Source organism: Cucumis melo, chromosome 2 (genome assembly GCF_025177605.1).
Source record: "Cucumis melo cultivar AY chromosome 2, USDA_Cmelo_AY_1.0, whole genome shotgun sequence".
Lineage (NCBI taxonomy): Eukaryota > Viridiplantae > Streptophyta > Magnoliopsida > Cucurbitales > Cucurbitaceae > Cucumis > Cucumis melo.
Genome location: NC_066858.1, coordinates 24,429,215 through 24,442,567, shown reverse-complemented (window position 1 = coordinate 24,442,567; position 13,353 = coordinate 24,429,215). Strand labels below are relative to the sequence as shown.

Here is a 13,353-nt window from a genome sequence, read left to right as displayed (position 1 = left end):
TTGAAAGTAAGTTTGAATTGTTAGAAATATGATCAAAGTCTACCGTTGAGTTGAAATTAAAAGCAAAACTGCGAAAGATTTAGGCCCAAAATCGAAACTATCATATCATTATGGAGATACCTGAATGGTTGTAGTCCCAATACATATATTGAAATCCTTCCAGAGTTGCTTCAAATTTTATATTCCAACTTTTGGGAGAAAAATAGCTATCACACTAATTTTTTTTTAATTGTCATAGTAAATATAAATTTACTTAATATTTATACTCGCTCAATAATATTTACACAAAACGAAACTTAAACCTAAAATTTAAACTATCAGTGACCATAATTTAGCCAACAAAGCATAACTTAACTAACAAGAACATTTAAAAGATACAAAATTAAGTAATTATAACGGGTACAATTTTAAAGATAATAATTAAGTGTATAACGACGATCTAAACTATATTTACAAATAAAAGAAAATCATAATTACCAAAACACGATGATTTGTTGTTTAATGGAAGAGTAGAAACAAATAATTTATACAAAGAATATCTTCCAGTTTAACCTCAAAGTTCAAATGACATTGGTTTTGGTTTCATACACAGATGATGAATGAAATAATTGGGGTGAGACATTGTTAAAAAGAGAAAAAGGGGAGGGGGGGGGGATAAGAGGAAGGTCCATTTCTATGTGGCTAAGGCAATTTTGGGAGATTGCTTCATTTATCATTTGAGAGATAAGGGTAAGGGTGGACCCTCCTTTTTCATAAATAAGCACTTTAAAGCTTAAGAAAGAAACAGAGCAGCAAATCCCCTTCTGCTTTGCTTTCTTCCTCCCAATTATTTCTCACAAAAACCAATCTTGGCTTCCAATTTTGTAATTTATAGTTTATGTGTCCAAAAGATCTAGAGATGACTTAGGTATATATCTACTCTTTGTTGCATGTTTTAAAAGGAAAAAGTAAAATTTGACGTACGATAAGTTTTAGGGTTGACAATTTGATGGGATGCATAAAGATAGGTGATATTCGAGATGCATCTAAAACTTTTTTCTTTTGAACAAAGTTCATTCATATAAACATGATTTAACCGTTAAGACATCTTTTAGTTTGAAAATATAAATTGTTAGGACTTTATTTGTTTACAAAAAAAAAAAAAACGAGAAACTTATTGAAGTTTGTAATAAAGTTAGATAGTTCAAATTTTGAATTTATAAATGATTGCAAATAAAGTACAAAGGGAAGAGAGGCTGCAGAGCAGTGCATGGGCTGGTTGATCTACTTCCACATATAAAACTCGAACAAATTTTTGTCATAAATCTATAGGATAGGAATCAAATCTTTTAACTTTACGTTCATTTTTTTACGGAAACTAAATAGTTGCAGAATACTCTATTATATAATGACGATGATAAAGTTAATTTATAAATCAACATTTCAATATGCATATGTAAATAGAAAGGTTCAACATCGATATTAAAAATTTACCGATATCTCAAATATCCTGTAGACATACAAGTAGAACCATTTTCATCTATTTAGTCTCAAATAAAAAATGTTGTTAACAATATTAATAACTTTTGTTTAGAAGTAGTTTGTCAAGAAAAAAAAAACTTAATTATGACCATAAATATCCACAAAATTGAAATGGAAATCTCAAGACATTAATTTAATCCCAATCTTGACATACTATAGAATTATAGAATTAAAGAAAAAGAAAATACATTAGCATCCAATAATGTGGCAAAATTTTAAAATAGTTGAATAACCTATAAACTATCAACTTCATATATAATTGACTCAAAATCTATTTGCTGTTTTTCAAAAAACAAATCTACTTTTCACAAGTTTTGAAATTTGTGGCTAATAAAACTTCCCTTTCAATTACAATTAAAGTTCCCTATAACCACTTCAAAATACTAATATATTTTTTTTTAAAATCTGAACTTAGAAATTAGTTCCACTTCCACGTCAACTATTTAATGAATAAACAACGACAACAATAATAAGAACTATCGTCAATGACACTTAAAAATATTTACAAAATGTAGCTAACATTTTAAATTCTATTAATGATAGACACAAATAAACATCTATCAGTAATAGAATATGAAATTTTAACATTGTTCGTAAATGTTTTGGTATATTTAAAAGCAACCCTAATAATAATACATAACACATAAAAGAAGGTCGATTTTGATTCCCATTGATCTAATCAAGTAATGGAGGTCCACACAATTCTAATTGATATAATCGTAAATGATCTGTATCAATGGTATTAAATTATAGATCTATACCAAATGGGGGCAAACGTGCTTTAGTTTCAAGTCATCTTTGTTGTTACAAAGAATCTTCATTATATGGCAATTTGCAGGGGGCCAAGCGGTCTTTAGATTTATATTGGCCAAGCATTTCGGAAACTGTTCTGCAACGACATTGGTTCCCTGGCCGGATTACATCTCCGTAAACAGCCATTTCAATTATGTCAAGCTCCTTATCTGCAAGAAAACCTTGACGCATCAATTGTTTTAATCAGATTCTATAATATAGACTACCATGAGATCGTCTGCTAGTGCACACTAGGGCTTAATTAACCGGTTAAATAAAATAAGTTCAATTCAGGGTAGCCATCCACTTAGGTTAAGTGTTAGTGGTTGGATAGGGGAGTGTGTTCTCCATTAGTCTTTTGGTGAGAATGATTGCTTTCTTTGAGATGCTGAGTGTGCGATTAAATGTAGGATTTACGAGGGAGAGAAATAACTGTGTTTAGAGAGGTGGAGGAGAGATATCCAAGTGATGTTTAACCTTCGATTTCAAACACCTTTTGTAATTGTTCTTTATGCACATTTTACTTAGCTGAATATTTTTTTAGTAGGTGGAGGCTTGGTTTATTTTGTACGTCCTTATATTCTTTCATATTTTCTCTCATAGTTTCTATATAAAAAGAATGTCAAAGGAGTTTCTTAGGTGGGTTGGTAACAAAGTGATTCACTTGTGAGATCAAATGAGATGCATAAAGCAGGTTTTAAAGGGAAAAGGACAACGAACTAAGAGGTAATCCATAAGTTCCTTGAAGAATTCCAAGTCAGAACATTAGTCCAATTTTAGGTGTTGATCTTTATACACAGAGAGTGCTCTGTTCTGCTTATGCACGACAATTTAATTACACTACATCATTTAGCGAAATTTCTTATTTTTTATTTTATATCGTGAGTGTCTATGAGTTGGCCACCATGGGTTAAACCTATGAACTCTTAGTTAGTGAGACCATGCCTTCTTTTTACCGCTAACCCATGATGGTTCATTTAATGAAATTTTCATAAGAAATTAGAATTCATAACCTCAAGCAGAGTTTATAGTTGGAAGTTCTGGACAGCAGCCTATGGAGATTCTTCACTTGAGTTTCAGATGACCTAAAATACAAGCGCTCATTTGTTTTAAATTTTTAATCAGAAACTACCACCAGAAATGACAGCTAATATGGGACAGGACAACATATCGTTCTAAAACAATTGAAACTTCACTTTCTAGCACTTTCCTGAAAATATAATGATGTTTCTAGATCACTTTCCCGAAAATTGTCATCAAGTACCAGCAAAAGTTAAATAAAAGCACAACAGCCAATCAATTGTCTCACGGAATGGCTGAGCTTTTACTTTACAGAAACTACAGATTTCGAGCAACAAACCATATGATTACGTAAAAGCTGATGAACATATGGCCATACGGGGCAGCTAAGAAAGAGAAATTGATGCTAAAAGATATATTTTACTGGGAGAAATTGCAATAACAAAACAACAGAAGGGGGAACTACTTGGGTATTCCAAACGGATGTTTTACTCGTAGCTTAAACAAGCATGAATTTGAGAAGTTCTTGCATTTGAATAGTAAGGCAGAAAGGATTTACGAAAATTTATAGGCAGTATAGAAACTAGAAAGTGAGATTTTTGTAAATCTGATTTTATGTAACTTGGTATCTGCAGCTCATAGATTACCAGCCAATAATTGGGGATATGAAAAAATAGAAGAATATGAATTCCAAAAGAAAGAATTGGAGCAGGATGAAGAAGTACCAGTAAACTTGACATCACACGAATAGCCTTTCAACTCAGACGTATCAACATCGTCTTTGTTCGATTTGAATCTGTTTACTCTCGTCTGAAGAATCTGGCAATTATCCGCCGTGGATTCGCCTCCTGCAAACAATCACCGAAAAAATTTCATTACATTCCAAACTAAACCCTTATCGCAACAGCAGAAGCAAAATTTCTCAAATCAGAGTAAGAAACCAATCGTCGACTAAAGAATCATACTACCTTTGGAGTAAGGGACAATGTGATCATACTCAAAGCAGAGGCAGCCCTGGCAGTTACAGAAGCGCTTACAGACGACATTACCAGCGGCGTCCTTACGCCAACGCTCGGGATGCCGGCCAGGGACAACATCCGCCTTAGCCCAACAACTAGCTTTCGCTTTTGCGTCGAAAAATCTAGGCCGTTCGTCCCCACTTCCGGAGCCACTGTCTCTTTGTCCGCCGCGGGAACGAGTCGGTGACGGCGAACTAGAAGTAGCTTCCATCGGAGTCGGGACGCCGTCCAGCAGACAGAAACGGAAGAAACCGAAGCCATAGGATCATTCCCTGCTTCTTAAATTACGCCGATCATTGCCCTTCGGCCCTTCTTTTAGCGGGCCGACTCACGGCCCACAGTCCGAATGGACTGAACGGGGAAATTCGAGAAGGCCCATTAAGAGCCCACTTTACGACAATCATGACCCAAATAGGACTCGCGACTCATCAAATATAGACTTTGGTGTATTAATATATATAATAATGTTTAAAATATTTGTAAATATAATAAAATTTATACATATCACTAATAATTCTTAGTTAGAAATATATTTTAAGAGATTTGGTTATATTTGTTTTTATGAAAAAAATTGCTATATAACATAGAAATGGAAGATAGAGCAAAAGTAGAATCCAACATAGAGAGAGGAACTTCGTATTAGAAAATTGTAATTAATTCTTGAATTTTGGGAAAAGGAATTTATTCAAACCTTTCTTGTTAACCAAGAATTTTCTTTTTTACATAAAAGAGCGAAAAGTGGAAGGAAAAAGAAAATAGGAAAGGACAAGGAAAAAAAAGGAAAGAACCTCTTACCCTTGTTGCCGCCACCCCCTTGCTTAATCTCGTTCGCCGGCGATCACAGGCCACGAGCGGCGAGCCTCCGAACAGCGGCGTCGGCGGCTTACAGACTTCGGCCTTCGGCGACTCATTTTTCGCAAACTCACCCACCAATCTAACGTGCAACGTGAGCACGACTTCGAACGGCTTTTCCTACGCCATTGCAGCATTTTTCTCTCCGTTTTGAAAAGATTCGACGTTGACCCACATTCCGATTGAACTCAAGTCAGTTTCCCATAACCAACAAGTTCGGACGTTTTCGAACACCAGCCAGCAAGAATCGCAGCCATTTCGGTGAGTTGTTGCTCTAATTTCCATTTATAATTAGATTTAAGCGTTGGAATGTTTTTCTGAACTCTAGGAACTTACCGATTGTTGTGTTTGAGTCAGTTATGAAGTATTTCGATTAAGGTTCTATAATCATTAACGCCTTGAACCGTTTTAGACTCGATTAAAGTGTGATAGATCAGTGTTTTTACCTATGAAAGCTTGTTGTTTGTAGTTTTGAATTAACTCGAGGTTGGTATTTGTTGATTTTGGCTACGATTATCCCTTTTGAACACTCTTTTGATTAAAGTTTTAAAACTGTGTTCTAATTTCTCAACTTTGTTTATTTGTTTAGACTTCGAGGAAGTCGATATTCATTCAAAGAGTGATTTTGTATTGAGCATTGTAGGATTATTGATCAAGTAGTTTCTACATCCCATCCACGATATAGATTTTGATGAAGAAATGTTTTGAGTATTGTGTTTTGATAGAAAGTTGAAAGTATGTTTTATGTGATTTGATGATTTACTGAAAGCGTTTTGCACATCTTTAGTTGATTTTATCAAATGAAAGTATGTTACTGTTTTGGATGATAATTGGAAGTGTTTTGATTGTTTTTGAATTGAAAGTGTTTCTACTTTTGTTTTGTTACTTCTAAAAGTTATTGAAAGGTTTGAATGGTTTGATTAGATGAATTCTTCTGCTGAAATTGGTATTTGAAACTATCCATCTTGCTTTTGTGCTGGGAAAGAGGACAATTAGTTACATTTGATGTGGGTACCACAGAGAGGGTTTTTGTAGGGTTTGAAGGCATGGTGGAGGGTGTGAAAATTTTGGCTAAAGGCTGAGGAATTGGAGAGTATTTTCGGCACTCTCGATGGAGTCAAATAGTTCTATGTTTGTCTTTGCTTTGTTCTTATTTCCTTGCGTTAGTGAACTTAGAACTCTGTTATTTGCTTGTTGTTTCGTTTATCAGCAATATATTTTAGATCATGGAGACTATTCCCCTGTTTTTGGATTCTTGTTGGGATTTTCTGTTTATTGGAATTACCAGAAATCTAATAGCTCGATAGCTGTTTTGATTGATTTTGCAGCTCTAGCGGCTTTAACGATTCCATACCTATTGTCAAGGCCAGCCAGTTAATCATGGTAACTCTCATCTCTCTTTCTTTCCTCATTTGACTTGACAGAGGATCAATTTCTAAGATAACGAGAAAGAAATATGGCATTTGGAGCAGATGTCTAAAGCTTAAATTATGTTGTTAATTTTGTCTGAAGTATGATGTTTCTATCACCCCCATTGGACGATTGGTTTTCCAAATTGATTATAGGTTATGGGTTACATTCATAGTTTTCATTTTGCCGTTGTTTTGGTGAGGGGAGGGACTAGAGAGAGTTAAGTTTTGTGGATATTTTTCGCATACCACCTATCACTTTAGTTTTTATTTTTTTTACCCTCTTTGTATTAACTCTAAATATGTTGGGTTATTTGTGAAATGATGCTGACTTTCTTGTCCTCTCCGCTTTCTAATGCATTTGAAATTAAACATCTTTGAAATGTATTTGTATATCACTTATGTCATGTTATCTTTTCCTTGAGTTGAGCGTACATTGTTTCTTTTACCCATAGAATCAGCACTATGTAATTAGAACTGGTGTATTTACTTCTGCTATGGTCTTCAATTTTTACAGAGAAGTAGTTATTGCATAATTTTTTAAATTGTCTTATTCAGTTTAAGAACTTCATATAAGCGAGCCTCTTTTCTTATATGTACTTGGACAGGCTGCAAAAGTTCTTGCCCATTTAATTGTTTCGGGCTCTGTGATAATTGGGAGGGCCATTGCTCAAGCCTACCAACAAGCCCTTCGAAGTAAGTACACTCTTTTTATTCCATCAGTATCATGGCTCTTGGTGTAAAATTTTTTGGCTGGCTTGATGGAAACTTGACGTATAGAACAAAAGAAACCACCTTGTCTTTGAACTATTAGAAGCTATATTGTAAACTTGACATATAGCACAAAAGAAACCGCCTTTGAAACTTGACGTATAGAACAAAGAAACCACCGAGCTTTTTGCCATTAAGAACAATTGCACAAAGTGTTAAAAGATTAATGTAATTGGGAGATGTTAACATCCTGAATTTCTTCTTTTACATCCTTCCTCATCTTTGAATGCCTGAATAATGTCTTCTTATAGACCTTCGGCAAGTGGTCAAAAGAATTTTTTTGTTTTTCTTGGCTGTAACATGGTCAACCGTTTTTGCAAATAAAAGCTAAGTTTTATATTGCACATATTTTATAGTTATTATTCTTTTTGTTGACGAATAGCTATAAAAGCCTTTTGAGTGTTCATGGCCTGGATGATAGCGTACTGCAGTGCCAACATTTGGTCACCCTTGAAAGGTTGAATAACACCTTCCTTGATCTTTGTAGAAAATGCTTTTATGAGTTTGGTCAAATTTGGTTGTTTATACAAAGTTCTTACTTCTTAATGTGGGAGAGTTTGACACAGTTTAGTTGTAGACGATTATGCTCAGTATCAAATCTCTTTTATGTGTTGAAGATGCTTCAAAGTCCGGTGTTGCTCAAGAAACTATACAAAACACTGTTCGTAGAGCAAGCAAAGTGATGACAGAGCAAGAAGCCAGGCAGATTCTTGGCGTCACCGAAGAAATGCCTTGGGAGGAAATTGTGAAGGTCAATTCTCTAGTGCTTTTCACTAACATAGTTCCTGCCATCTATATATTATGCAATGTTAAGCTTACGCCTTGAGGCAAAGATTCTAAATTTATAGTATAAGTCAATCCTATATACAGTAACAGTGGTATTAGTGATGACAAAGATATCTTATTAGATTTTTTGATTAAGTGAAAATTGTGCAGTAGATTTTCTTTTTACGCTTTTTATGACGATCATCATGTTTATTTACAGAGCTTGGTTATACTAATTTAGGGTTTTAATCAACTATTTGAGGCTTACGTCTCATACTACTTGAGGCGTATGCCTCGCCTTGTCGAGAGAAAAAGTCTCAAAACGCCTTTAACGTATTGAAATCTTTGATATTATGACTATGTTTTTGACCATTCTTCCTGCCTGTGCAGAAATATGATTCTTTGTTTGAAAGAAATGCTCAAACTGGAAGCTTTTATCTTCAGTCAAAAGTCCATAGAGCCAAAGAACGATTAGAAACTCTCTATCATAGCAAGGATCAGGATGTCCCTAGCTGAGTGTCCCGAGGAATCTATTATGTTCTTCACATTTTTACTGATTTTGTATAATTTTTGTTTTAATTTCAATTTTGTTGATGATGTCTAACATGAATGATGAAATTGATGTCGAACTCTTTACTCTTACATATCATTTTTGTTCTAATAAGTAAATCATCATTTGTGCAATTGCATATATGACAATCGTTAATTTGCACACATTTCTAACCGAGGACCTATTAACGATAGATTTCTATTATCGATGGATCTATAACAAATCAAATTGATAGTTTGTTTACTTCCTTTTTCTTTATTAATATAAGATTAATATAGTTTATAAGAATCATCTTGTTTTATTTTGCACACTTTTAGGTTGTTTCTTACCTACTTATTTTTTCACGCATATATTATGGTGTGCTTATTAATAAAATATGAATACTAACTATATCATCGATGTTTAATATTTGTTGTTTTATGTCTTCGGACCACACACTTAAAAAAACATCAATTTTAATTATAAAAAAAGCTCACTCTAACATATTTTAATTACAAGTTGTCATGTGAAAATTTTTTCACTATATTAAATAATTAATGAATTACAATCGAATAATAAACATAACACTTTCATCGATATAGAAAATTTTCACACTTTTTACGAAATAGCAAAAGAAGACACGTACATATACTAATAGACTTCTATTGGTTAAGAAGACACGTACATATACTAATAGACTTCTATTGGTGACAACCGACATAAGTTTCTACATCAACAGTATCAATAATATACTTTTATTAGTTTCATTGTCGATAAACATTGAATGACTTCTACGTCGATAAATGATTTCTATCAACCTCGTAGAAGCTTGTGTATATTTTGACGGTAGGAAATATAAAATATGAATTTTGTTATAACCGTAGATAATAAAAAATGCTCTTTGTTCTTCGGATACGAACTGCAGACAAATAAAGCAAAGCTCCAAATTGTCTTTACGACAGCGCCAAGAAGAAGAAATGGAGAAACGCCTTCGTATTATTCCTCCGCCAATCACTTCCCAACACCTCGTTTCTGACGATTCCCGCCGCCGCCTTGATACCTCCGAAATCCCTAACGGAGATCACTATTTCCTTCCATTTCAACATGATCTCTATCCTCCCTATTCTACCCTCCTCCTATATTCTTCTCAACTTCCCCTCTTTCACATTTTCGCTTCCGACTCTTACAGGTACTGCTATTTCATTTCCATTCATCTCCCTGCATAGTTTTGAAGTTCTCATTGTTCACTTTCATTTTTTTATTAGGTAAGTTGTGGATATGGAAAGAATGGGTGAGATAGATACGAAACCTATTGATTCTGTTCAAGCCGGGATTTCTCTGTTTGGTGCTAGAGGTGATCAGAATAAACACAAGATTACAGCCAATAATGTAAGGTTTTCTGTGGTTTATTCTTTTGATCAACGATATATTTATATATATTTTTCTTATGGTAATTAATTATAGTAGGTCGTTTTTGCCAAATACTTTTCAATTTAGTGATTTCATACAAAGATGAATAAGATGAGATGGTTTGACTATAGAATAAGAGAAATATTTATTTACAAGCCAAGTAAATAGAAGTACACCTATAAATTTCTTATATGATTTATTTATTCTGATTGGTGTTGTTCTTGTTTGTTCTATTGTTGAGCTTCTACTTAATTTTTATGTGGTTTATATTTATATAGAATGATCTAGTTTATTTGTATTGTATTGACCAATTTTTAAACTCGGGGTGGGGATTGAACATTTATGGTTCATCTTTGTATGAAATCGCTAAATTGAACCTATTGAAATCACTAAATCACTAATTTTTATGGTTCAGTAACCTATTGATTCTAGGCAAGTATGGTTCATAAAAAAATCTCTTACCAAGCACTAAGCGACCATTTATCATCTTAGGGGTATGAGAAGGAAAGAGAGGTTCAAGAGTTAGTGAAGGATTTGGCTAATTACAAGGTTCAACTTGAAGCAAAGGATGCAGTTTACATGCAGGCTCTTCTCAAGCTGGAACAACAACAGAAAGTTATCAATAAACTTTCTGAGTTGCTGAAAATTGCGGAAACTAGTAGAGATAAATATGTCTATGAATGCAGTGAAGCTAGAGTCCTGCTGGATGAACTTGAACCAAAACAGAATGAAACGACTGATCAATCCTTGGCAACTGAAAATTTTCAAGAGGAGCTTTATATTGATAAAAGTGAGTTGAAGATCAGACAAGAGGAGCTTCTTGGCATTGAAACAGAACTTTCAGCCTGTGGAGAGTCAGAGGTTGAGGGTATTACAAAAATAGAGTTGCCGGAAAATAAGGAAAATAATTGCAGCTCAGAAAAAGAAAGAACCGTAGATCTCATAAGACACATCTCAGAATTGAATGATGCAATTCGTTTGTCAAAATTAGCTGCTTGTGAAGTAGAGAAGGAGATGTCTGCTGCTTTATTGGCAAAAGATGCGGAGCTAGAGCTGGCTAAAGAAAAAGTTTTTGTGTTGCAAAAGCAGTTAGAGGAGATGAGCAAGCAAGCAGAATTGGACATGGGGCATAATCAGCTACAAGAATTGAACTTTGAAAATGAAGAAACTGAAAAGTTCAAGAACAAGATCGAAACACTTAAAAACCAGTTGGAGAAGATGGAACTTGAAATGAATGAGATGAGAGAAAGAGAAACTAGTACTGAGGTTGAAATTGCATTGCTGAAATCTGAGCTTCATAAAGGAAGGTCAAAAATTGCAGCATTAGAGGCAAATGAAGCCAAAGCTGAGAGTGCAAAATCCAGCCTTCATCCACTTTATGAGAGAAACTCTTCAAGCATGGAAGAAGATTTGAACCTTGAAGTCAATGAAAGAAGGAATGAGAATGAGAGTGCCACCATAACAGCTACTTCCAAGGATTATCAGTCGTCAATGGAGAATATTGACCAAACCTCTAAACTCTCACCAGACAAAACTTCTCATCATATCAATTGTGAGTGCACAGATGAATTGGAAAAGTTGAAGAAGGACCTAGAAGCAGCAACCATAAGAATTGGGGAGTTCCGGTCACGTGCAGAACAGGCTGCCACTAGAGCTGAGATGGCTGAGAAATCAAAAGAAGCCATTGAAGACCAGCTAAGAAAATGGAGAGAGCATAAACAAAAAAAAAAGGCTGCTCTTGCTGCCATGAAGGAAGTATCCACATCAGCACCACCAAAGTTCAATTCTTCATTGTATGGAGACACCTCCACGGTCTATCAGCCTCTAGGTAAGGTTCTCAACTTAAAATTTTAGTTTCTAAAACTTATACAACCAAATAGATATGTGGAAAAAAGCTTATACTCTTATTCTCCAATACACCAAAAAGAATATGTTGATAAAAGTAAAACTTCAATCATCAAACCCAGCCACATGGGCCTGAATGTGGATAATGGGCTAGAACAGATTAGACCCATTGGCTAAAATGATAGATAACAAACATGTTCATGTTAAATAAAGGCTAGCTTGATTAGAGAATTTGCTTTCTAGGAAAGGTCCCACTCTCAATCACCAAAAGACTTTTAATAGTGCTGGGCATCTATCACTTTGCTTTATGGGTTTGAATCTTGGGACCTTCATGGCTTTACAATTCAACATAACTATTTATATTTTGACAAAGTTGTGTTCCCTTTACCAATTCCCCATTCTATCTCTACAAAGTAAGCTATCTACTTTTTGTTGTTATCTAGAGAATGAAGAAAACTTTCCAGCTTATTGAAATTGCTTTAGTTTTGGTTCCAATGTAAATGTACCTCCTTTAAATAATCAAGGAAATTACAAGGTTTCTTCTTTAGATTCCATTTCTTTAAAATTAATGTCAAATCAGAAAAATGATAAAATGAAAAATCATTTACCAAATATTAGTATATTGGTATTGAATTCTCTTGCTAGCTATATTTCAAAGCCTACCTGAATTTACTGTTTCTTTTTCAATTTAATAGAATTTTCTAAATTTAATTAGTGAAAATGACAATTTTTTTTAGGTAAAACTAAAAACCCCTAAACTAAATTCAAAACTTAGTATGAGTGTGATTTTAAATGCAAGAGTAAGCCTCATCTAATTTTTAGTTTTTGAAAATTAAGTCTTTTTTTGTTATCATCTACTCTTTACTAACGTTAAGTGAAAGAAGAAAAAACCTTTGTTGAACTTTCTTTTGTTTTTAGAATTTGATTTGAGAAATAAAATTGCTTACGAGAGATGCAAAATCAAACAAAAGAAATTGAAAGCAAAATTTGGTAAAACTATTTGCTTTTGGAAAAGTAAGAAAGAAGGTGGAGGATAGTTCAAAGGAAGGTGTGTTTGTGAACACTAATTGATATGAAAGAAAAAAGAATGAAGAAAGAAAGAGAAAAAAAAAAAGGTTCAAAATTTATAGTCTTTGTCTCTCTTATTTTCCAAAAAGTGTTCTTTTTGGTCAAAAGACTCATAATAAAATCTATTTTAAAGATTAGAATTATTATTATTATTATTATTATTATTATTATTATTATTATTATTATTATTATTATTATTATTATTATTATTATTATGTATAGTTATATTTACAGCTCAAAGTTGAATCCAAACAATCATTCATTTTGAAGTTTCCATATTAATTTCAACTGTTGGGCATTTAATTTCATCATCAATTTTCATCTTCTATAATAATCTATTTCATTGATTAAA

General features: G+C 33.5%; 3 protein-coding genes and 1 long non-coding RNA gene across 6 annotated transcripts; 3 read left to right on the top strand and 1 right to left on the bottom strand.

Moving 5' to 3' along the window:
- Nucleotides 1-1,988: 1,988 nt before the first annotated feature.
- On the bottom strand, nucleotides 1,989-4,613 carry LOC103494011 (uncharacterized). The gene is made up of 3 exons (XM_008455002.2): nucleotides 4,302-4,613; nucleotides 4,059-4,181; nucleotides 1,989-2,483 (listed from the first exon to the last, which is right to left on the bottom strand). Exons 1-3 carry the CDS (start codon nucleotides 4,561-4,563, stop codon nucleotides 2,326-2,328), a joined length of 543 nt encoding a protein of 180 aa, XP_008453224.1. The 5' UTR covers nucleotides 4,564-4,613; the 3' UTR covers nucleotides 1,989-2,325.
- Nucleotides 3,592-4,899, top strand: LOC127148133 (uncharacterized). Its single transcript, XR_007818842.1, has 2 exons — nucleotides 3,592-3,872; nucleotides 3,969-4,899. It is a non-coding gene; the product is annotated as an uncharacterized LOC127148133 (long non-coding RNA).
- A 73-nt stretch (nucleotides 4,900-4,972) lies between these two features.
- Nucleotides 4,973-8,818, top strand: LOC103494012 (mitochondrial import inner membrane translocase subunit PAM16 like 2-like). Of its 2 annotated transcripts, none has more exons than XM_008455004.3 (5): nucleotides 4,973-5,465; nucleotides 6,533-6,587; nucleotides 7,222-7,309; nucleotides 8,002-8,135; nucleotides 8,540-8,818. In XM_008455004.3, the coding sequence occupies exons 2-5, from the start codon at nucleotides 6,585-6,587 to the stop codon at nucleotides 8,663-8,665; spliced, it is 351 nt and encodes a 116-aa protein (XP_008453226.1). In that variant the 5' UTR covers nucleotides 4,973-5,465; nucleotides 6,533-6,584; the 3' UTR covers nucleotides 8,666-8,818. The 2 variants fall into 2 exon arrangements, with proteins under 2 accessions (XP_008453226.1, XP_008453227.1); XM_008455005.3 differs by having other exon boundaries at nucleotides 4,999-5,465; nucleotides 6,512-6,587.
- A 752-nt stretch (nucleotides 8,819-9,570) lies between these two features.
- LOC103494013 (putative WEB family protein At4g17210) lies at nucleotides 9,571-12,480 on the top strand. 2 transcript variants are annotated; one of them, XM_008455007.3, is made up of 3 exons: nucleotides 9,571-9,867; nucleotides 9,944-10,067; nucleotides 10,581-12,480. In XM_008455007.3, the coding sequence occupies exons 2-3, from the start codon at nucleotides 9,957-9,959 to the stop codon at nucleotides 11,940-11,942; spliced, it is 1,473 nt and encodes a 490-aa protein (XP_008453229.2). In that variant the 5' UTR covers nucleotides 9,571-9,867; nucleotides 9,944-9,956; the 3' UTR covers nucleotides 11,943-12,480. The 2 variants fall into 2 exon arrangements, with proteins under 2 accessions (XP_008453229.2, XP_050937039.1); XM_051081082.1 differs by having other exon boundaries at nucleotides 9,573-9,867; nucleotides 10,504-12,480.
- Nucleotides 12,481-13,353: the final 873 nt, after the last annotated feature.

Bases quoted from the DNA above. Each gene is read 5' to 3' on its own strand.
- LOC103494011 (XM_008455002.2), bottom strand. From the start codon at position 4,563: ATGGAAGCTACTTCTAGTTCGCCGTCACCGACTCGTTCCCGCGGCGGA. The intron at 4,182-4,301 runs GTAGTATGATTC...GATTGTTTGCAG, and splicing joins CATTGTCCCTTACTCCAAAG to GAGGCGAATCCACGGCGGAT. The intron at 2,484-4,058 runs GTACTTCTTCAT...GTTTTCTTGCAG, and splicing joins GTGTGATGTCAAGTTTACTG to ATAAGGAGCTTGACATAATT.
- LOC103494012 (XM_008455004.3), top strand. The intron at 7,310-8,001 runs GTAAGTACACTC...TATGTGTTGAAG, and splicing joins CTACCAACAAGCCCTTCGAA to ATGCTTCAAAGTCCGGTGTT. The intron at 8,136-8,539 runs GTCAATTCTCTA...CTGCCTGTGCAG, and splicing joins CTTGGGAGGAAATTGTGAAG to AAATATGATTCTTTGTTTGA.
- LOC103494013 (XM_008455007.3), top strand. From the start codon at position 9,957: ATGGAAAGAATGGGTGAGATAGATACGAAACCTATTGATTCTGTTCAA. The intron at 10,068-10,580 runs GTAAGGTTTTCT...TTATCATCTTAG, and splicing joins ACAAGATTACAGCCAATAAT to GGGTATGAGAAGGAAAGAGA.